The 24,077-nt window shown below is 50.5% G+C and overlaps 1 protein-coding gene across 2 annotated transcripts; it reads left to right on the top strand.

Moving 5' to 3' along the window:
- The first annotated feature begins 2,513 nt into the window (after positions 1-2,513).
- Positions 2,514-22,721, top strand: LOC123406919 (copper-transporting ATPase PAA1, chloroplastic). 2 transcript variants are annotated; one of them, XM_045099939.1, is made up of 17 exons: positions 2,514-3,131; positions 3,915-3,968; positions 4,085-4,238; positions 10,122-10,196; positions 10,314-10,591; positions 10,813-10,992; positions 11,744-11,842; positions 11,967-12,116; positions 12,867-13,013; positions 14,122-14,172; positions 14,250-14,422; positions 14,730-14,862; positions 15,218-15,315; positions 15,730-15,967; positions 21,464-21,667; positions 21,799-21,879; positions 22,031-22,721. In XM_045099939.1, the coding sequence occupies exons 1-17, from the start codon at positions 2,688-2,690 to the stop codon at positions 22,277-22,279; spliced, it is 2,808 nt and encodes a 935-aa protein (XP_044955874.1). In that variant the 5' UTR covers positions 2,514-2,687; the 3' UTR covers positions 22,280-22,721. The 2 variants fall into 2 exon arrangements, with proteins under 2 accessions (XP_044955874.1, XP_044955873.1); XM_045099938.1 differs by having other exon boundaries at positions 10,813-11,043.
- The last annotated feature ends 1,356 nt before the right edge of the window (positions 22,722-24,077 follow it).

Genomic DNA, 24,077 nt, shown 5'->3' with positions numbered 1-24,077 from the left:
ACATGTGTTAGAGGCATACGTTAGTGTCCTAGTTAAGATCCAAATTAGGCATACCTTCATTTATTATCAAACTAGAAATGATCCCAAGTGCATTAGGCAACTGTAGTATAAAGCCGACAGCTAAAGAAAATTAATTACGGTTTGCATCATAGGAAATCAGAAGCACAAGATTGTACATGCTAAATAAAAGATGTAAATTTAGATTGAATAAACATCTAGATTCAGTTAGATCACAATGTTCCACATTGACATTTGATACATCTCCCTCTTGTCCCCGGTACTTAATAATGCCTTCCGACATACATATTTCCCAGAGACAAGTACTCCCTCCATGCGGAAATACTTGTCATATGAATGAATGTATCTATATGTATTTTAGTTTTCAATACATTCATTTTTATACATTCATGCGACAAGTAATTCCGGAGGGAGTATACATAATCAGATTATTATAAGTCAAAACTATATTATCAGCCAGGTCTTGGAGCTTTGTACAAACGCGTGTGTAGATCAATACTGAATTTATCATAGGTAGAGACAGAGAATCCATTTCATGCAAAGCTAGCAACATGACCAACTTCATCGAGCAATAAGAGAAGGGAAGAAGATGACAGTTAGGAGGGCAGAGGCAACAACTGCAACACAGCATCATCCAGTGGAAGCAACACATACCGGGAGCATCAACATAGTTCACATCTTCAGGCTGTGGGAACATATGGTCTTGCGGCTTTACCAGGTTTCACAACTTCCATTGGGTGCGGGCCACCGCGCTGGTGCGGATGCACCCAAGGCGACCCCCGACGTGCAACTCGGTTAAGGGCCAAAGATCCCTTGCTTTCCATCGGAGCCGGATCAGGGCCAAAGATCCCAATGTGCCCCCTTCACCAGTCTTCTCTCTCCACGCCTCAAATCGATCCCCAATGTAATCCTCTTCAGCAGCAGCGGACGACGTGTCCACGACGTTGGCTCCATATCCCTCCCGCTCAGGTCGGCTGTGCTCAGGTTGGCTGTTGCTGGAGTTATCAGTTTACAGGAAAATGCGAAAGCATCAGAGATGATGGTTGACAATATACAAGCCATGGAAAGTGAGATCACCGAGATCAGAAGGACCAGAACTACAGAGAACTCTCTAAACTGAGGATGGCATCTACCGTATACTGTAAATTTCTAGCTAAGAATTATTACTGCAGGATTGCACAAAATTTTGTAGTATTGAGCCCTACAATCGCCAAAGGAACTTATACACTGGAAAAGAAAATGATGGATACCTTTTGTGTGGATATCAACTTCGAGACTTATCTTGGCCTTCATCAACTTATACAGAAAGTAGGGTAAACAATTTATATGAAGCATGAAAAATAAACCTTCATTTCTAGCATACCTTTTTGTTTTTTATGTAATATTTCCTAACTAATTGGATGATGCCCTTATGTCACATCAACAACCGAAAAATGTTTATTTCCTATCCAAGTAGGCCAACAAACGGTTGCTCGCGATAATACAACTATGAAGGAGACATTGGCTCACAAGAACTTGAACATGGGTCTTGTATAATTGAATCCTGAATTGCTGATTAGCATGGGAGGAAAGAAGCGGGAGGAGGGCGACCATGGAGTAAGAGAGGTGGGAGCTGGGTGTACCGGAGGCGAGTTGGGCTGGCTTGGCCTCGACGGTGTTGCGGGCGAGGAGGCGGCAGAAGGTCACGACGCGGTCGCCCTGCAGCCCCGTCCCCAGCAGCTTAACCCCTTCCTACAGCAGCTGCAGGGCACAACAGAGAGGTCATCGTCGGAGTAGATTTGGGGGCAGAGCTAAGGAGAAGGGAGCAGGGTACTCACATCGTGGGGCCTAGCGTGGTCGGAGGCGAGCTTCTGGACGACCTCCATGACGTTGCGCGCGGTCGCCATGGCCGCAACCCACCGCCGGCGGCGACGTCACGCGCGGTCGCCATGACGGTCCAGATCTGGAAAAGGGTAAGAGAGGTGAGGGAAATCGATGGTGAGAGATGGCAATGGAGGGGAAATAAGGGAAGTACCTGCGCAGGCGAGATGACATGGACGGTGCAGTCGCCGGCGTCGGGCCACCTGCTGCAATGACCGGATCTGGCGGTGGACGGGGCACGAGAAGGGGAGGTGAAGGAAGGAACTGGTGGTCGTCGTCTCGGTGGGCGGCAGAGGAGAGGCGAGGAGGGGGTGCATCTAGCGGGGAGGAGCGGGTAGGGGAGAGGAGGGGGTGCATCTGGCGGGGAGGAGCGGGAAGGGGAGTGGGTTGCAGGGCAGCGAAGCAGTGGAGAACGAGAATGAGAGAGAGCGGTTTTCGGAGAACGTGGGAGGGAGGAGCTAGCGACAGGAGGGGATTGCCGATTTTCTTTACGTGGGATTGCCGATTGCCGATTTTCTTTATGTGGGAAGGTGGGATCGCTGGAAGAAGTCGAACCATCGCTAGGTTAAACCATCACGACTTTCGATCCTGCTTTAATAGTAGAGATGCTCTTAGGTAGCCCAACTTTTCAATGTGCGTGGCAACTTGCAACTGTCCAAATTGCTCGCCGTACGGGTGGCGGTACTCTACACAATCCCCGCTATCTCCGGCCCTCATCGCCGCCGCGCACACAACGGCAGTAGCAAAGCAGTGTCGGAGCCTCTGCATGTTGCCGCCGCTGCGTAGATCCTTCTAGAAGCTTCCCGAGGATGGACCCGGCCACGCCCCTCCTCGCCATCTCCAGGGCTATCTCCTCCCGCTCCAGGACCTTCCCCGCCTCGTCCCCACACAACATCCTCCTCCGCGGCCGCCCCCCCACGGCCCCGCTCGGTCGCGCCCCTGTCTTCGCCGCTTCCGCGCAGCGGCGCTTCGCCGTGAGCGGCGACCTCCTCTTCCTCTCGCTCGCGCGCCTAGCTCTCCGCGGCCCGGCCTCCCCGCGCGCGGGGCCTCGCCGCTGGTTCGCGAGCGTCTCGGCTTCCTCCCTTGCGTCGGCCGGTCCTCCCGGCGGCGGGTGCGGTAGGGGGAACGGAGATGGCGGGGGCGGCGGTGATGGAGGCGGCGATGGGTGGAAGCGGCCTCGTGCTTCCCAGGGGACGGCGGTGGCAGAGGAAGCGGCAGGGCTGGAAGCCGATACCATAATCCTTGACGTTGGGGTATGTATGTGTTGGGAATTGTAAATGCTTGCCTCCTATCTCCACGTCCCAGTGAAATTTCCCCCTTAGATGGAACCACTGTAGCTGCTATGGTAGAGACTATCTCTACTTCTCTGCTATTCACTGTAGTTAGTGGTGGTGAGTTCACTCCCTCACTCCACCTCAATCTTCCTCATTCATCTAGAACTTACCATACCCGTCGATTTGAAAATAATAAAATATACTCGTATCTTGCAATGGTGCTCTCATCGCTGCCGCAGTTACTCAGTCTGGCGTTGACCGCTTGATTGGGTTTCTTCTCTGCAGTTTTGCACATGCATTGGTTGTTATATGCTACTAATCCAATACGACTGAATCATACTCCCTCCGTTTCATAATATAAGTCTTTTTAGAGATTCCACTAGAGGACTAAATACGGATGTATATAGACATACTCCCTCCATCCCAAAATAAGTGTCTCAACTTTGTACTAGCTCTAGTAGAAACTTGTACTAAGTTTGAGACAGTTATTTTGGGACGGAGGGAGTACTTTAGAGTGTAGATTCACTCATTTTGCTCCGTATGTAGTCCCCTCGTGAAATCGCTTAAAAGACTTATATTTAGGAACGGAGGAGTATTTGTGGTTCGCACGGGCGTTATGCTAGTAATAATGACACTTCAGTTCTATATGCTATAATTGCATGGTGAAACTTCTCACGCTGTCATGGAAATTATGTTTTCTTCTAGTACTATGTAATCCGTGACTGCATTAGCCATTTTGAGGGTTTGAACTTTTGATTGCAGGGGATGTCTTGTGGGGGATGTGCAGCAAGCGTTAAACGCATTTTGGAGAATGAGGTGAGTTATTCACAAAAAAGAATAAAAAAGAATCTCACTGGCTCAGAGCTGCTTTCCGGCATGGTGTTTATTAGTTCACTAGCTATGTTTGTAAGCCAGTGTGCTTGTGTTTGCAGCCCCAGGTGGTGTCCGCAACTGTCAATCTTGCCACCGAGATGGCAGTTGTGTGGGCTGTGCCAGAAGATAGAGCTGTACAAGATTGGAAACTGCAGTTGGGTGAGAAGCTCGCTAGTCAGTTGACAACATGTGGGTACAAATCCAGCCAGCGAGGTAAACTGTTACAATTGATAATGTAGTGTCGTGAGGCTGATATAATACCATTTAATTGGATTTGTTGAGGACTGTTTGAACTTAGAGCATTGCAATGTGCAAGATCTGCTGATGGATAGGTTCCTCAATAGAAGTTGAATTGGCATGCTGCTTAAGCATTTCAGTGGTTCTTATATGCGAGATCTATGAGTGGCGCTTTAGAGGTCCAGTGTCTAATTGGTAGAGGCTAGGGTTCTACCAGGTCTCGGACGTAGGTTGTAGGGGTGGAAGTGCGTGCTGCGAGGTTGGGGACGTCGGCGCCGACGGTTGGGCGCCGTCGCGGCGTGAGAGAGAGAGAGACGGCTAGGGTTTGGGGCTCTCGTCTCCTGAGGGAAACGACAATAGAATATACTGTTTATTGTCTGCTTAATATCGAAGGGGTACATGTGTTTATATAGGAGGACAACCTCCACTAAACCCTAGATAACTTGGACTCTAATATAACTTGGACTCTAAGATAGGTAAGATAACTTGGGCTAAGCCCGTAATTAACCCTGCCCATTGGGCCTCCTCCGTTGGTACGTTGTACCGGTCATAACATCTCTCCCCGCCTTCTCAAACAGCTCGTCCTCGAGCTGAACATCTGAAAACTGCTGGCGGAAATCGTCGAGCTTCTCCCAAGTCGCTTCCTCCTCTGGCAGGCCGGTCCACTGTACCAAGACATGCCAGACGCCGCGACGTTGCTGCGCCTGCAGCACCTTCGCCACCTATGCGGAAGCTGGAAGGAGGCGGCCATCCGAAGTAGGAGGAAGGGCCGGCGTCGCTGCAGGAGGGTCCCCGCGGTAGGCCTTCAGTAAGCCGACATGGAAGACGTCGGGGGGCGAGAACCAGCTGGCAGCTCCAAGCGGTATGCGAGTGTGCCGACACGCTCCAGCACACGAAAGGGACCGGCGTAGCGAGGTCCCAATTTGCGCTTGGAGCGCGGGTCCAGAGACTGCGTGGTCCTGTGGAGGAGGCGCAGCCACACCCAATCGCCCACCGCGAACTCCACCTCGCGATGATGAGCATCGTAGTACTTCCGAGCCAGCTGCTGTGCTTCGAGAAGCCGCTGGCGTGCCTCAGCCAGAATGTCGCCGCGGGTGCGGAGTAAGTCGCCCGCCGTCTCGGACCGAGCCGTCCCAGGCTCGTAAGGGAGCATCGCCGGAGGTGGGTGCCCGTAGACCACCTCGAAAGGCGTGGTGCGCAGGGCGGAGTGATAGGAGGTGTTGTAGCAGTACTCCGCCCACGCCAACCAGTCCACCCAAGCTCGTGGACGATCACCAGTAACTCAGCGCAGGTACATGGCGATCACCTTGTTGACCACCTCGGATTGGCCGTCTGTCTGAGGGTGGAACGCCGTGCTCATGCGGAGCTTCACGCCCGCCAGTCGAAAGAGATCCGGCCAGACATGTCCCGTGAACACGGGATCACGATCGCTGACGATGGACGACGGAAAACCGTGGAGGCGGACGATGCCGTCGAAGAAGGCCCGCGCCACGGAGGCGGCTGTATATGGATGACCCAGGGCGATGAAGTGCGCGTACTTGGAGAAGCGGTCAACCACCGTGAGGATGACGGACTTGCCGCCCACCTTGGGAAGGCCCTCGATGAAGTCCATGGAAATATCCGCCCACACCTGGGAGGGTACGTCCAGCGGCTGCAGTAGACCCGCGGGTCGTAGTGTCTCCGTCTTGTTCCGCTGGCACGTCACGCACGACCGCACCCAGTCGCGGATCATCGCGCCATCACCGGGGATGTAAAAATCAACACGGAGACGATGGAGAGTCTTCTGCACGCCCTCGTGCCCTGCAGAGTGCGCCAAGGTTAGGACCTGGTGGCGCAGGTCGCCATGGTCGGGCACGAAGATGCGGCGGCCATGTAGGAGCAGCCCCTCGTCCAAGCGCCAGGGCACGTCCAGCTCGCCGGCGTCAAGACGCTGGCGCAGGCCCTGGGCGTCCACGGCCGTCGAAGTTGCCCGGCGAATGTCGTCGATGAAGGCGAAAGATGGCCCGGAGCGAATGCACATGACAGTGCCAGCCATGGCGACGTCGTCCGCGACATCCTCAGTGTCGCGGCGGGACAAGGCGTCGGCGACCGTGTTGAGACGGCTGGGGCGGTACTCAACGGTGAAGTCGAAGCCAAAGAGCTTGCTGATCCACTGGTGTTGCGGAACTATGGAGAGGCGCCGGTCCAGCAAGAACTTGAGGCTGTAGTGGTCCGTGCGCACACGGAATGACCGGCCCCAAAGATAAGGCCGCCAGTGGCGCACCGCCTGAACCAGCCTAATAAGCTCGCGCTCGTAGGCCGCGAGCTTGTGATGGCGAGCGGCGAAGGGGCGGCTGAAGAAGGCGAGCGGTCCCTCGCCCTGGTGGAGGACGGCGCCGAAGCCGATGCCAGAGGCGTCGCAGTCCACCATGAACGGCATATCAAAGTCCGGCATCTGGAGGACGGGTCCCATCGTGAGCGCCCGCTGGAGAGCCTCGAATGCCGTAGTCGCCTCCTCGTCCCAGGAGAAGGCGTCGCGTCGAAGGAGACGCGTCAGTGGCGCGGCGATGAGGCCGAAGTCCCGGATGTACTTCCGGTAGTAGCCGGCGAGGCCCAAGAAGCCGCGGAGCGCCCGCGGTGGCCGCGGGATCGGCCACGCGGCGACGGCGGCGACCTTGTCCGCGTCCATCGCTACCCCGTCCGCCGAGATGACGTGCCCCAGGTACGCGACGGAGGTCGTGCCGAACGAGCACTTCGAGCGCTTGAGGTGAAGATGATGCGCTCGAAGCTCGTTGAAGATGATGGCCACGTGTTGTAGGTGCTCCGCCCAAGATGCAATGTAGATGAGAATGTCATCAAAGAAAACAAGCACAAAGCGGCGCAAGTATGGGCTGAGCACGTCATTCATCAGGGCCTGGAAGGTCGCCGGCGCGTTGGAGAGGCCGAACGGCATCACCAGGAACTCGAAGTGGCCATGGTGAGTGCGGAACGCCGTCTTCTCGATGTCGTCAGGGTGCATGCGCACCTGATGGTAGCCCGAGCGAAGGTCAAGCTTGGTGAAGAAGCGCGCTCCGTGTAGCTCGTCCAAGAGCTCATCCACGACGGGGATGGGGAACTTGTCCTTGGACGTCAGGGCGTTGAGGGCGCGGTAGTCGATGCAGAAGCGCCATGTGCCGTCGGGCTTGCGCACAAGGAGCACCGGGGCGGAGAACGGCGATGTCGAAATCCGGATGATGCCCTGCGCGAGCATGACTGCCACCTGACGCTCGAGCTCGTCTTTCTGCAGCTGAGGGTACCGGTACGGACGCACGGCTACAGGTGCCGTGTCCGGCAGCAGGTGGATGTGGTGGTCACAGGGCCGCGCGGGAGGGAGGCCCTGTGGCTCGTCGAAGATGTCGCTGTGCTGCTGCAGGAGGTCGGCCAGGAGGGGATGCGCCTCGTCCAGTGCGGCCGCCATCAACTGGAGCTGTGGAGTCACGACGTCGGAGCCGCCGATGCCTGTCCACTGAACGCGACGGCCGCCCTCGCGCCAGAAGATGAGGGACAACACATCGAGGTCCCAAAGGATGGGGCCGAGAGTGGACAGGAAGTCGATGCCGAGGATGAAGTCGTAGCAGCCCAGGTCGATGCCGACGCAGTCGATGGAGAACGGCTCGTCGCCGATGAGGACGGGAACCTGCCGCGCCACCCCCTGGCAAGCAAGGCGGTCCCCGTTGGCGACGGTGATGCTGAACTTCTCCGAGCCCGCCGGTTGGAGTGCGAGGCGGCGCATGGCGTCCCCGGACAGGAAGTTGTGCGTCGAACCCGTGTCCACGAGTGCGGTGAGACGCTCCCCGTTGATCGTCACTGGAAGCAGCATCGTCTTTGCCGTCTTGATGCCAGCCATGGCATGAAGGGAGACGACGAAGGCGGTCGCGTTGACCGGCCCGTAGGTCGTGACGCCGGCCTCGGAGAGTGTGGTGTCGTCGAGCTCCGCGGTGAGGGCCTCCACCTCCGCGTCGTCGACGGTCTCCAAGTAGAACAGGCGGGCGCACGTATGACCCGGCGCATACGGCTCGTCGCAGTTGAAGCACAGGCCCTTGCGGCGCCGCTCGAGCTGCTCGGCCGACGTCAAGCGCCGGAAGGTGCGTGTCGGCGCGGGGGCAGCCGCAGTAGCGGCCGGCAGGGCGGGGTGTCGGGGTGGCGGCCGCCGGGGCGGGGCGGGTCGGGGGACGCGTGCCGCGGCCGGGAACGCCTGCTGCAGGGCGTTGGCGCGCTGCTCGTACGCGCGTGCGTAATACATGGCCGTCTGTAGGTCCTGGGGGTCGCGCATCTCGACGTCGATGCGGATGTGGTCGGGAAGGCCGCCGACGAAGAGCTCGGCGCGTTGGCGAGCCGTGACGTCAGGCGCATGGCAGGCCAACGTCTGGAAGCGGTCGGCGAAGTCCTGCACCGAGGTGGTGAAGGGAAGGTGACCGAGCTCGGCCAAGTGGCTCCCACGTATGGGGGGGCCGAACCGGAGGAGACACAGGTCGCGAAAGCGCTCCCACGGAGGCATCCCGCCCTCGTCCTGCTCGAGGGCGTAGTACCAAGTCTGGGCGGGGCCACGGAGGTGGTAGGAGGCGATCCACGTGCGGTCGGACGCCATGGTCCGCTGCCCCCTGAAAAACTGGTCGCACTGATTGAGCCAGTTCAGGGGGTCGACGGTGCCGTCGTAGGTGGCGAACTCCAGCTTGGTGAAGCGGGGTGGCTGCTGCACGTGTGGCGAGGCCGCGTAGGTGCCCTCGTGACAACCCAGCGCAGCGGAAGGAGAGTGCTGCGGCACCACGGAGCTCCCGGCGTACGGATCATTGTACCCGCCGAACCCCCCGAAGGTGGGGGCGGGTGGCTGCAACACCGTCGGCTGTAGTGGCGCCGTCGTGTAGGTCGGCATGTCAATCCACGTCGGTAGCGGGGACGGCGACGGCGGCCACCGGACCTGGGTGATCGGCAGGCCCTGGGGCGCGACAGTGGCCGGGGGCGGTGGCGCGAAGGGCGCCCCGGCGGAGGCGGTGGTGGCGGGGTTGCGTACGGAGCCTGGAGGAAAGTCCGGAGGTTCGAGACCGCCAGGTTGAGGTCGCGGATCGCCGAGGACATCTCCACCGGGGAGAGGACGGGGGCGGGTTCGGCCGCCAGGGCCGCGGGACCGGAGGCGGCCGGACCTGAGGTGGCCGGCGGCGGCGAGTGGTGCGGTGGCGGCGGCTGCTGCGAGGTGGCGGGGAAGGCGGTGGTGGCGGCGGCGGTGGTGGTGGGAAGGTCCGACAAACTCATCGAACCCAAGCTACCTGATACCAAATTGGTAGAGGCTAGGGTTCTACCAGGTCTCGGACGTAGGTTGTAGGGGTGGAAGTGCGGGCTGTGAGGTTGGGGATGCCGGCGCCGGCGGTTGGGCGCCGTCGTGGCGTGAGAGAGAGAGAGAGACGGCTAGGGTTTGGGGCTCTCGTCTCCTGAGGGAGACGACAACAGAATATACTGTTTATTGTTTGCTTAATATCGAAGGGGTACATGTGTTTATATAGGAGGACAGCCTCCACTAAACCCTAGATAACTTGGACTCTAACTTGGACTCTAATATAACTTGGACTCTAAGATAGGTAAGATAACTTGGGCTAAGCCCGTAACTAACCCTGCCCATTGGGCCTCCTCCGTTGGTACGTTGTACCGGTCATAACACTAATGTTGTAGCTGGACATATCTCAAAGTTCCGTTGTTACATTATGCTATGTAATGCAAGACAGATGAAATTGCTTTGTCAGTCACTTTATCTGCTTTGCCCTCCAGTTTATGTCTGAATTCCCCTCTAAATTTTAATGCCAGGCGCCAGTATATCCAGTTTCATGCAACTGTCTATTGTACTTGCAGATTCTTCAAAAGTCAGTTCACAGAATGTTTTCGAAAGAAAGATGGGCGAAAAACTGCAAAATCTGAAGCAAAGTGGTAAACTTAATTCACATCGGCAATTAAACATCAACCCTATGAGCTTCCTCCAAGTTTGAGTCTTTTCTATGCTTATAAGATGACCTACGATTAATATGGCATTGGTTCCAATTTTAGGTCGAGAACTTGCTGTATCTTGGGCACTATGTGCTGTTTGCCTACTGGGACATATTTCTCATCTCTTTGGAGTTAATGCACCATTGATGCACCTGTTTCATTCCACTGGATTCCATTTGTCTCTCTCAATATTTACATTTATTGGGCCTGGCCGAAGACTAATTATCGATGGATTAAAGAGTCTATTCAAGGGTTCTCCAAACATGAATACATTGGTTGGTTTAGGTGCTCTGTCATCTTTTGCTGTCAGCTCAGTTGCAGCCTTCATTCCAAAACTGGTAGCTCCTACTTTCTTCCTGGAAGGATTTCATTGTTGTATAGTTGCATGCATGACCTCAGATACATCAAACCATAAGAATCATGAATTTGACCTTACCACAACTGCATCATTGTCTTTGCTCTGCAGATGTTGTTGGAAAAGTCATAATTCAGGTTCCATTTAATTCTACAACTGCTCTATTTTATGGTAGTTATTTTATACCAACTGATTTTCTTGCAGGGATGGAAGACATTTTTTGAGGAACCAATTATGTTGATAGCTTTTGTTCTTCTAGGGAAGAATCTTGAGCAGAGGGCGAAGCTAAAAGCTGCTAGTGATATGACCGGATTACTCAATATACTTCCATCAAAAGCACGCCTAATGGTGGATAACGATGCTGAGCAATCATCATTCACAGAGGTCCCATGTGGTACTCTTGCTGTTGGGGACTATATATTAGTGCTGCCTGGGGTGAGTAAATATAAGTCAGAGCAACTCTAGCAGACCCCGCATCCGTCCGGCCCGCAAAACGTATTTGCAGTTTGCGAAAAAACGTCTTTGTGGGCCGGCGCGCACGGCCGTGGATGCAGACCCTGCATAACGGACCTGTAAAAAGCATATTCGTGGAATATGCTTTTTCAGACCCCGCGCGGGCTGAAATGTCCCTCCCACCAACCGCTTCCGCTTATATGCAGGGCACTGCAACGGCGAGGGGGAAACCCGTGAATACGCGGGTTGGGGCCGAGATTTTGCCGCGCCCCGCAAAAATATTTGCGGGCCGGGGCGGGATGCGGGGTCTGATCAGGCAGGTTTTTCTGCCCCGACCCGCATTTTGGCGGTTATTTTCCGGGTCGGGGCGGGATGCGGGGTCTGCTAGAGTTGCTCTCACACAGACAAACACACATTAATAGAAGTGTTTACAGCACACATGGTTTTTTATGGGTACTATTTTTGTTGCTTCCTACCTGCGCAGTTATAAATGTTTGGCATGTTATTTGCTTGTGCGTTAATGAGTAAACATACTAACATATACAGGTACAAGTGCATGATATTATGTTCTTCAGGTCCACATAGAACTTTGTTTATGTGGTTATAGCCATTATGGGTAGCTCGTGTATGATCTCATGCTACTATCCTTTTAGTATAATGTTTGCTATCATACACTGTCCAGGACCGCATTCCAGCCGATGGACTTGTGAAAGCTGGAAGAAGTACAGTTGACGAGTCAAGTTTGACAGGTGAACCTATGCCGGTAACTAAGATTGCAGGGGTATGCTTTCTGAACCACCTAATATTGTCTCATGTGGAGATATTGGTGCCTTCTGGCTCACTGAATTCAGGCAATATCTGAACATTAGCATGAGTATGGTGTTGATTCTTTTTTCCTTTGTTAGGCAGAAGTATCAGCGGGGAGCATTAATTTAAACGGTAAACTGACAGTTGAAGTTCGACGACCTGGCGGTGAGACTGTCATGTCTGACATACTTCACTTAGTGGAAGAAGCACAGACAAGGGAAGCCCCTGTTCAACGATTAGCTGACAAGGTATATTTTTAATCACATTTGAAACAGAGACTCTGGGACCAACTCTACGAGAACTACTAATTTAGGGTTAATGTCTGATATAATGCTGAATTGTTCTATTTTATCATGATGTCCATCGCAATTATGTACACATAAACATTTTGTATGTGGACGCGATGTTCAGTTTAGTGCACGAGTTCCACACATGGACCCTTTTTGTGGACTAAATAATTACGGAATATAGGTCATTGACTACTTTCTGTAATTTTTATTTGACCTAGGCAAGATTGTAATTAGCAATTTAGTAAAAATGTATCTGTCCAGTAGATACTTGAGCCTGTTTAGCACTCAGACCTATGTTCAAAACGTTTCTTGGTTCAGACAATGTGTGCACTTACTGCCGTATTCTACTTTTAAGTTCTCGATCACTTGAAATATTGATTCCATTATTTATTAAGGCCTGCTTATAATGCAGGAATACCACAGCAAACGGTCTGAACCCAATAGGACCTTGATTTTATCCTGTGCTGGGAACGGGGTCTTGGACAATTAGTACTAGCTCTTCTATATGTTTCGCATAGGGCATTTGTTACACCCTACTCTACTGTCTTTGTTCTGGTCACTGCTGACTGATCTTTGATCAGTGACAACAATCTTATAGATATTTTCATCCACTTACAATATCATAACCTGAATTAGTTATAGGTTTAGTCCTTTAGGCTATACTGTATTACTATGATTAATTGTGTCAATTATTTTATTACATAACAGGTTGCTGGGAACTTTACATATGGTGTTATGGCGCTTTCTTCTGCTACCTTTATGTTCTGGAGTATTTTTGGTTCACAACTTGTACCTGCTGCTATCCAGCAGGGAAGTGCAATGTCTCTGGCTTTGCAGCTTTCTTGCAGTGTTCTGGTATGATCCAAGGAATGCATGTTTAACAATCTTATTCTGTCTATTTGCTTTGGATAACGAGTAATGTTTTGCTTAAAGTAGCATATGCTAGTGTAAACTGCAAACTCCTTTGAATGGTGTTGTCTTAGAGAAAAAAAAAGGTCTAGTCCCAAATTCACTTATTGAGCTTTCAAAATAAATGACATGAAGAACAGCCGTCTTTGTTTGAATTGCAGGGACGTTGAATAAGTGTAGATTCTTTTCAAGATCCAACTTAAATAAATAAGTAAGTTTCTTATAAAGGAAATAAAATCATTGGGTGTAACTGGATTAATCATGCTTTTAGTTCCATACTTTTATCATTTCATGTGTCAAGAAGACTTGAGTTGCACAGGTGTAGCTGTCAGAAATCTATGTACCTCACATATGTCTATACAACTGACCAACAATTTTAATATTAAATTATGGTTTTCATTTATGTTAATGATCATGAACCTTGAAATATAGTGTTTGGTCCGACTTAAACCTAGACTATATAACATATTAAACTTTGAAAGAACATTTCTAGGTGCAATGGAAGGGGATACTATAAAATGAGAACCTGCAAAGTTTCAGAAAAAAAATATGCATGTTTTTCTGCCATGTACAAAAACAAGAGATAGATGTTCTTTCTTTTTTGTGGTTTCCAGAAAAATGTGAACCATTTTGTAGGTGTAGGGAATGAATAACTGATAAAATGAGGAGCTGAAAATTTGCATCAGAGAATGTGATCATTTGTATCCTATATGCCAAAAAGATGAGATGGATTGATATATCTTTTCCTCTTTTGCTCATGACACTAATGGTTGTATCTTTGGCTGAAAATTTGCAGGTTCTCACTCTCTAACATCTTTTATACCCATGATTGTTCTTCACATTTTTAGAAACCCCAGAATGCATAACCACCATCGGAAACCAGCTAGGACAAATGACTCTAGAAAGTTCAGGGTTTATCACAGAAGGATTTATAGTTCAGTGTTGTAGTCAGACCAAACACCATAGTTCAGTTATTTTTTTCTAATTTAACTTCTCCTTGCCTACAATGTGCCCTACTTTCTGAACGGTTAACAGTATTGATCTTCATGTGCAGGTAATTGCTTGCCCATGTGCTCTTGGTCTTGCCACACCCACTGCAGTGCTGGTATGGAACTAAAGGACACGAACCCGTTTGCCTGAATAAACATTCTGTCAACAATTATTCATGTATGCTGTTTCCAGGTTGGTACTTCGTTAGGTGCAACGAGAGGACTTCTTTTACGTGGTGGGGATGTTTTGGAGAAATTCGCGGAAGTTGATGCCATTGTGTTTGACAAGACCGGAACTTTAACAATTGGGAAGCCTGTAGTGACAAAAGTAATAGCTTCTCACAGCGAGGGAGGTGTAAATACAAAGTTAAGTGGTTTTTATTCTGTTTACTGAATTTATATGTTGTATCTAATTACTTTCCTCAAAGTTGTACTTGGTTATAATATAAAATTTTCATGCGATTATTTTTTACTTCCCATTTTATTGAAACTCACTGCAAAACATAGTTGCAAATAGGATGGGACACCCTGAAATTTGCAATGTATTTCCATGGATAGCGTTTTTCTTCCTTTCTAATCGTTTGTGTGACTTATGCACATCATGCACCCTCAGCAGCAGAAGTGAAGTTTATTTCCCAGACCTTCCTGTTGATAAACCATATTTTGTCATCAGAGATTACAGGAACAATGAATGGACAGAAGGTGACGTTCTTAGTTTGGCTGCCGGAGTAGAATCAAATACAAACCACCCACTTGGAAAAGCCATCATGGAAGCTGCCCAGGCTGCCAACTGCATCAATATGAAGGTACTCACAGCAGAAATGCTCAACAAGTCTGAGATAAAATGACCTCAGCATGCCAATTGCCTCAGTACACTGAAACGGCTGTTGTAGGATAACTGTTCTGCTACGTGAATTCAGACCATGGCTGAATCTCAATAGGGTCCATAACCACTCTTGCACCAGAGTTGAAAGGAAACAAACATCTTGCACCCTTTTCCATTTGACTGGATAATTGACATATTTCTGCTCGATAATGCTTTTATGATAAACTGGATCACCTCATTGATATTTCGGTTTCATGGCACAGTTTATTCCCCATTGGAGTTGCAGATTTTCCTGTGTTTATATGCTCGCCATTTTCCCTTGTATATGGTTACAGGCAAAGGATGGGTCCTTTATGGAAGAACCAGGGTCTGGTGCTGTGGCTACGATTGGTGAAAAACAGGTTTCGGTTGGGACATTAGACTGGATTAGGAGGTACACTTGAATTATTTATTCAATTGTTGTCCTAAATAAGACTTGTTCTTTCACTAAGTTGCCAAAGTTTGATAGTCGTATTTCCGGTATCAGTTCTGTACTAGTGACATACTCCCTCCGTTCCTAAATATAAGTCTTTTTAGAGATATCAATAGGAGACTATATACGGAGCAAAATGAGTGAATCTACACTCTAAAATAAGTCTATACATCCATATGTAGTCCCCTAATGAAACCTCTAAAAAGGCTTATATTTAGGAATGGAGGAAGTATATGTTAACTCATTCTAGCAATACAACTTTGTTTGGATTATTGCATCAATTTTCTGCTCCGTTACACTAGCTCCATGTGTAATTGTTGTGTTGCACCGAGGAACTGTGCTCACTAGTAAACAAATGTTTTGACAATATCTCAGGCATGGTGTTGTTCGTGAACCATTTCCTGAAGCAGAAAATTTTGGTCAGTCTGTTGCATATGTAGCAGTTGACGGTACTCTAGCTGGTCTTATTTGTTTCGAGGATAAGATCAGAGAAGATTCTCATCAAGTTATCAATGCCCTGTCTAAGCAAGGAATTAGTGTGTATATGTTATCTGGGGACAAGGAGAGTGCTGCTATGAATGTTGCCTCAATTGTTGGCATTCAGTTAGACAAGGTAATATCAACTAAAGTAAATTTTGCTTTGCCGATGTGGACATTTTGTTCTGGCGAATAGTCCCCGTAATAAAACAACAAACTTCTGTAATATATGACATCAAAGTACGAGAATGAACATGTTGCAGGTGCTTGCTGCCTCTTCTGCTGTTGTCTGACTTCAAGTATGCAGTTTAAATTTTTTATATACATCTTAGAAGGTGCACATGAAGAAAAATAAATATGAATTCATCTTTTCATAAAGATTTTTTTTTTAATTTGTCATAAAGTTATGATATTGTTATGTACAGTATCTTTGTAGGAAATACTGAAAAAGGCTTTCGCCCCGCTTTATAGATAAAGCAAACCACCGAAGCATAACATCCGACAACAGTCATAACACCACACACACGCCGCACTGAGGTAGCACAACAGAGGGTACAAAGGTTACGCTGTGGGCACAACACAACAAGCCCAAAGAAATAGAAACAACACGGCGGCGTGGCCTGGAGGAGGGAACACTAATCCGGTTCCGGAGGTGGCGGAGGTAGCGGCGGCGCCAAGCGGAGAGCCATCGCACGAAGACGAGAGATGATGGAGTTGATGGCGTCTCGGTCCCGCGAGCGGCTAAGCGGCCGCCAGAGCTGCAGATATCCACACAATTTGAACACTGCGTCAGTAGCACGACGAAGAGGAACACGTTGAATAACAAGTTTTTTCCGAACAGTCCACATCGTCCAGGCCAGAACCCCAACCGTCAGCCACCTAGTGTGGCGGACAGATGGTGGCGTAGCCTGGAGTTCGGCGAAAAGGTCAGGGAAGTTTGTGTGGCACCAGGCGCCATCGACCACTTCGCGGAAACAACTCTAGAGGAATTGCGCGGACACGCAAGAGAAGAATATGTGATTCGAGTCTTCTCCCGTCGCACAGAGCGGACATATGCCATCCCCTGGCCCGTTCCGCTTAAGGACCTTGACACCAGAGGGAAGGCGGCCACGAAGCCATTGCCAGAGGAATATTCGAATCTTCAAGGGGAGTCAAATCTCCCAGAGCGCCGCGAGAGGCTCGATACCCTGGGATGGCGTTATGGCCCGGTAGAGGGACTTCGTAGAGAAACGCCCTGATGGCTCTAGCCGCCAAGAGAGACAGTCGATGGATCGCTCCATGTCCGTTCATGAAGGGCGATGGACTCCAGGAGGTCCTGCCAGGCGATCGTGTCCATAGGAGTCCCGAAAGGCCGTCTAAAAGCGAGGCGCCCGAGGTCGATAAGGGCCTCCTCCATTGAGATCCGAGGCTCGACCGCGATGGAGAATAGGGCTGGGAAACGAGCAACAAAGGGGGTCTCGCCGGCCCAGCGGTCAAACCAGAACAAGGTGGATGCGCTAGAGCCAACCTCGATAGAGGTCCCAATGCGAAGGACCGGGAGCAGCTGGATGAGGGACTGCCAGAACTAAGACCCCCTAGACCGCTGGCAGAAGGCTTATTCTGAATTATGCGAAGCCAGAGGCCCCCCTCGCCCTTAGCAATCCCCCGGAGCCAGTGGGTGGGCAGAGCGATATTCATACGCTTGGAGGACATGATCCCAAGTCCACCCTGCTCGCGCGGCTTGCAGATCTCGGACCATCGCACCATGTGGTACTTCTGCTTATCTCCCTCGCCGGCCCAGAAGAATCGCGCCTGAACCGTGGCGATCTCATGGTGGAGGGTCTCTGGCAAGCTGTAGAAGCTCATCAAGAAGAGCAGCAAGCTGGACAAGGAGGAGTTGATGAGAATCGTCCTGACAGCCTTCGATAGCCACCGCACCTGCCATGGTTCAATACGGTGCTGAAGCTTGCCGACCGTAGGTCGCAGCTCCGCAACCGAGGTGGGTGTCACTAATGGGGATCCCCAGGTATGAAGTGGGGAAGGAGCCCAACTGACAATTGAGGCGGTCGGCAATGCTCTGGGCCGCGGCAGGAGGGTAGCCCAGGACCATGACCGCACTCTTATTAAAGTTTATTTTGAGACCGGACATATGTTGAAAGCAGAGGAGGAGGAATTTCAGGTACGAGATGTCATCGTCCGAGCCTTCAACCATGATGATCGTGTTGTCCGCATATTGCAGGAGAGAGACGCCAAGATCTCCCACTAGGTGCGGGACGATGCCGCGGATGTGGCCGGCCTCCTTGGCCTTGTCAAGGATGGAGGCTAGCGCATCGACCACCATGTTAAACAAGAACGGGGAGAAAGGATCACCCTAACGAACCCCACACATGGTGGGAAGTAGGGTCCGATCTCCCCATTGATGTTTACTGCGGTACGACCAGAGGAGACTATCTGCATCACCCTAGTCACCCACCGGTCGTCGAAGCCCTTACGCTGTAGAACTTCCCGAAGGAAATCCCAGCTAACAGTGTCATACGCCTTGTGAAAGTCCAGCTTCAAGAAGGGTCCCTAACAGTGTCATTTGCCTTGAGGTTTTTGGACCGGACCTCATGGATAGTCTCATGAAGGACGAGCACACCATCCAGGATGTACCGGCCTCGGATGAAGGCCGATTGATCCGAATGTGTGATCTGATCAGCAAGAAGGGTCACCCTATTGGCGTACCCCTTGGCCAGGATGCGGAAGATGACGTTGATCACCGTGATCGGCCGGAATTGGCTGATCTCAGCTGCACCCCAAACTTTTGGAATAAGCGTGATAATCCCGAAGTTAAGGCGTGCGAGGTCAATTGAGCCAATGAAGAACTCGTCAAATATGGCCATGACCTCTGGTTTAATGGTGTTCCAGAATGTTTGGAAGAACTTCACCGTCAAGCCATCCGGGCCCGGGGCGGAGGTCGGGTTCATGCCCTTGATGGCTGACCAAACCTCCTCCTTCGAGAACGGAGCCATAAGCGCCAAGTTCTCCTCCGCAGATACGCGTCGATCGGTCGGCCAAATGTCGAGGGCCAGGGACACCCCTCCCCAAGGGGAAGAGGAAAACAAGGCTTTACAAAAGCCATCTACGTGGGCGCGGACGTCTGCCGACCACTGCAACAGGGTATCCCCGTCCCAGAGCCAGGGGATGGTGTTCCGGCCGCAGCGGCCATTAGCGATGGCTTGGAAGTAGGCCGTATTGGCGTCACCCTTGAGGACCCACTTTTGGGTGCCTCGCATCTGCCAATAAGCCTCCTCGTTCGAGTAGATGACGGACAGTTGGTCCTCAAGATCGTATCGCAAAAAGCCATTCGTCGGCAGACAGACTCGAGGCGTCGGCCCTGGAGGTCGAGAAGCTGAATGGATGCTAGCAGAGCTTGCTTTTGCATCCGTAGATCCCATCCGAGGTTCGCGCCCCACCCCCTCATGAATTGGCGCGAACGCTTCGCACAGAGCTGCCATGCATCTACAGCGGAGGGTGCACGAAGGGGACGAGGTGAGCCTCCCGCCACTTATCGCACACAACCGCGACAAACCCAGCCTGGTTAAGCCAGAATATCTTGAACCAGAACCGAGGAGGTTGAGGCGGACGGTCGTCAACGGAAGAGAGGGAGGGGGACATGGTCCGACCCAATCCTAGTAATCGCCTTAAGCGAAGCAAGAGGGCAGCAAAGCTCCCACTCTGGGGAGACGAGGACCTGGTCGAGGACGGAGCGGGTCGGGTCGGCCTGGCGGTTGGTCCAGGTAAACCTGGCCCCCACTCTATCAAGTTCCCGAAGGCCAAGGTCCACGATGCAATCGTTGAACATCTGCATCCTTGGAAAGTTGACCAAGTTATTGCTTTTATCTGCCTCCAAGCGAATGAGATTAAAGTCGCCATCAACGACCAGAGGGAGCTGGGCTGCTGCTACTTTCCTCTTTAATTCTTCGAGGAAAGCCGCCGAACGGCGGTGGTCGGTCGGGCCATAGATGACGATCACCTCCCACTTGACGTTCAAAGCCCGTTCAAAGAGTTCCATGCTAACATAGAACTCTCCGCCATCCATACGACCTATCTCAAAGGTGGCATCCTTCACTCCTAGGAGGATGCCGCCCGAGTGGCTAGTGGTCCCACTAGATGGGAGCCAGTGCCAGGCAAACAGATGGGAGCTCAGGGGCTTGAGCTCCGAGAGCGATAACTCAGTTCGCAATGTCTCCTGAATGGCATCTATGTCAATCCGTTCTTCACGCATGTATTCGATCAACTGGCGGCGGCGGCCATCCTGACTGAAACCTCGGATGTTCCAGAAGAGCGTTCGCATCACTGACCCATCGGGGGGGCTGCTTGACCCCAGGACCCGAGAAGCGCTCTGGGCGCGTAGGATAGCGGTGTGGGTGCGTGTGCGGTCCCAGGCCTCGACCGGCACGACCGAGTTGCGAGGGGCCCGTGCTGGCATGGGGGAAGCGGAGACGTCCGCTCCGCCCTGGGGCTGTAAGCGAGAGCGAGCCTCGGCCAGCCGACCATCGAGAATTTCTCGAGCACAGATCGCCTTGATTTGGACCAACGGCGGGGCGACTTCGCCCCGGAACACTATCGCAGAATCAGCCGTGATTTTCGCAAGACGGCCGAGCGGAATCGATTCAAGAGCCGAGATTCAAGAGCCGAGAACGAGCAGGTAGCAGTAGAAGCAGGGATGGCAGGGGTACCTGGCTCCAGGTTCCGCGTAGCCGCCCGTAGCTCGGCCCGCTTCGGGATGGGCGGAGCAGGGCTCCCGTCGGGGTGTGCTGCCTCGAGCCGGGCACTGTGGCGAGAAGACGTGACCGGGTCGAGGACGCGCAGCCCCGCCTGGAGTAGGCCGCGGTGCACGGATAGAGCGGGTGGGAAGCCACCGGAGTGGTAATCACCGCAGACGCGAGGCCCGTGGCGTCGAAGCAGAGGGCGAGGTCGGGAGGGCCGAGCAGCACAGGGAGGCCGGGGAGACCGAACGTCGAAGTCACGGCCGCCCGCGAAGGCGAAGCCGAGAGCGCGACCCGGGAGGGGGGGGGACCGCCAGCGCCACAGGTACCACTGGGGGAGGCTTGGAGACATCCGCCAGAGGTGGCTGTGGTGACGGTGTCCAGAGCGCCGCCCGCCGGAGGGGGCTAGGGCGACAGCGCGTCGGTGTCCAGAGCCCCAAGAGTTGGGGTGGCCGCGGCCAGCATCACGGCAGGAGGTCGGGGCGACGACGGCGGGAGCACCAGCAGGCCGACGCTGGACGTGTCACTCGTCTCCGCCGAGCGGGTCAGGGAGGCTTGGCTGGAGAGCTCACGGGGTCCCCGCTCGTCGCGGACGGCAGCGAGGGGAGTGAGCATCCCGGACCCGAGCATCCTATTCATGCTTTTGATTATGCATGAAAATCTTACAGCAAGCTGAAAGCCGTTAATATGTAAATTGACTTCATCTGGTATTATCAATTTCTCATCCCCATGCACTATTGCTCGAACATAAAGATCTATATGATTGAAACCAATTCAGCCACAAAAGGAAGCATGAAGAAACGGTTGTTTCATTCATTAGGATTCTTTTTCTTACCATGATTTGTGTATCCTTTGTTACCTTTTCAGTATGATTACTTGTTTACTTAATTAAATGGTATCAGGTGATTTCTGAAGTTAAACCACACGAGAAAAAGAAGTTCATATCTGAACTTCAAAAGGAGCACAAATTAGTTGCCATGGTTGGTGATGGCATTAATGATGCTGCAGCCCTAGCTTTAGCTGACGTTGGAATTGCAATGGGTGGAGGTGTTGGTGCAGCTAGTGACGTATCTTCAGTTGTTCTCATGGGTAATAGGTTATCTCAGGTAATTCATTCACGACAGCTTGGAGTTACTCGCTGATACTGTTGCCAAATTCATTTAACTTCACTCCCCTCTTTGTGCTACTATCATCTTTCTTTTTCCTAATAAACTGCTGTGATGGGTCTTTGATGCAGCTTGTTGATGCTTTAGAGTTAAGTAAAGAAACCATGAGAACAGTGAAGCAAAATCTTTGGTGGGCTTTTCTGTATAACATTGTACGGTTCCCTTTCTCGTCTCTTTATGCCTTGCTCATGTGTTTAATAAGTTATCAACTGCCAGGATAATGTTGGACCTCAATTTTAAAGAAGTTACACTTAGATTAAAAATATATGGCTGCTGGCCTCGTTATGATGTGATACTTTGCAGGTTGGGCTACCCGTTGCTGCTGGAGCATTGCTGCCAGTGACGGGTACGATGCTGACCCCGTCGATAGCTGGAGCACTCATGGGTTTTAGTTCAGTCAGCGTGATGGCCAATTCCTTGCTTTTGAGGGCGAGGATGAGTTCAAAGCATCATGTTCAGAGCAGACAAAAGCCTCACAACACTATTTCTGATGTGTCAGACGGGGCTGGTGAGGTAGAGCAAAGTTATCCATCAAAATGGAGGAGTACCTGACTGAAGTTTAAAGTAATGACATACTAGTACTTATTACTTCACGAACATTTGATTCTAGTTCAGTCACATAGCCACAGGTGAGTAAAAACACTAATGACACTGTAATCACCAAGAGTTGACACAGTAATCACCAGGAGTCTGAAACATTATGTGATGTAAAAGTCCTCGAACCAGTGGCGGATCTTGGGTCTTATCGACAGGGTAACATACTTTCGACACACCATTTAATTAATTGTTGTGCGTGGATGAAGCATCACAAGCTCACCATGATATGGGTCAAAATTACAATAAGAAGTTCACTGGTTGGTCAGTGTAGTAGTAATATTGTGCCCATTTTAATTGTCGTGTGTGGATATTGCAAATTCAATGCATAAAATTTGTCAAAATTAGACATGTTTTGTGGTGTGTTTATATGATTATTAATTTGTGGCACTTCTATGTATTATGGTGTGTTTATATGTGACTGACCTTCTAATGTCATTTAACATCTTGATATAGGATTCTAGTGTGTACAACTTTAAACAATACCTTGATACATGCTTCCAGATCATATATCTACCTGCGTGTAGCTGAATAAAGAATCAGTGTATGAGAAATGAGCAAGTGGTATGTTCTCAAAACCCTTTGTTGGTCCCTCACTCAATGAGTTGAGCCCTTTTAGATGCAAGCGGGCATCCCGCAAAAACTGGAGACTAGTTCAAACTAAACTGAATCTAAGCAAGACAATTATAACTAACAAGATTTATTTTAACTACGTAGCGGGGCAGATCGGGCACCACTTTGCACTCCTAGCGTCAGGTGGGTATTATAAGAACATGTAGATCATATGTGCTTTGAATTATAAGAACATGTAGATCATATGTGCTTTGAAATGTTGATTATTGATCACATCAGGAGGAATTACCTCAAACACTTTTAAGTAGACAGAGATTTTCTATCTGATGTAGAATCAGTAGCTATTTTTGAAGAATGTTTCATTGTTAGTTTCAAGCTATTGTTATTGCTAGTGAAACCTTGTGTGACGAAACATGGCATTGTAATGCTGTTAAAAACAACATCAGTCCGGGTTAGTTCTAAATAAATCATATAAAGTACATCAAAATCATAGAAAAGTATTTTAAACATAGGCAAACATGACATGAATATTTCATAAATTATCGATACGTTGGAGACGTATCAGCATCCCCAAGTTTAATTTTTACTCGTTCTCGAGTAGTTAAATGATAAAAGAATTAATTTATGAAGTGTGAATTCTAGCATGGTATATAAGTTTGATTAATGATAATTTAAGTTACTTTTTCTAGCATCTTTTTCAGCAACTTTTTCATAAAAATCATTATGGCTGGGTAGCGATCAATTCACATGTCATTGTTTAGATAATGCATTCTCTTGAAACTCAACATCATATGTTCTTAGTCATTAAACAATTTCAATGCATCGTCAAGTCTAAGTAAGAGCTCCACATACTCGATTGTCATATAGTCTTTTATGATTGCTAATACTCGAAGCATATTTTTAGAACAAATAACATCCATCGAACACAGAGAAAGATAGGGGCTTAATGATTCGTCTCCAACATATTTATCATAAAGATAATTGTCAACAATAATGAATCAGGATCAAATATATTTGAGTGAATATATATGTTTGGATATTTTCCAACCACATGATACTTGTCAACTAATAGATTGGAGTTGGAATAAAAAGTTGACTCAACATGAAAATTAAGTAACATAAAAGTAAAATAGATTGTCCCTTCGAAGAGGAAAGCATGGGTTTGCACAGGTGTGAGGGCTCA

This window comes from Hordeum vulgare, chromosome 7H (genome assembly GCF_904849725.1).
Source record: "Hordeum vulgare subsp. vulgare chromosome 7H, MorexV3_pseudomolecules_assembly, whole genome shotgun sequence".
Taxonomy (NCBI): Eukaryota; Viridiplantae; Streptophyta; class Magnoliopsida; order Poales; family Poaceae; genus Hordeum; species Hordeum vulgare.
This window is presented reverse-complemented; position numbering and strand designations above follow the sequence as displayed.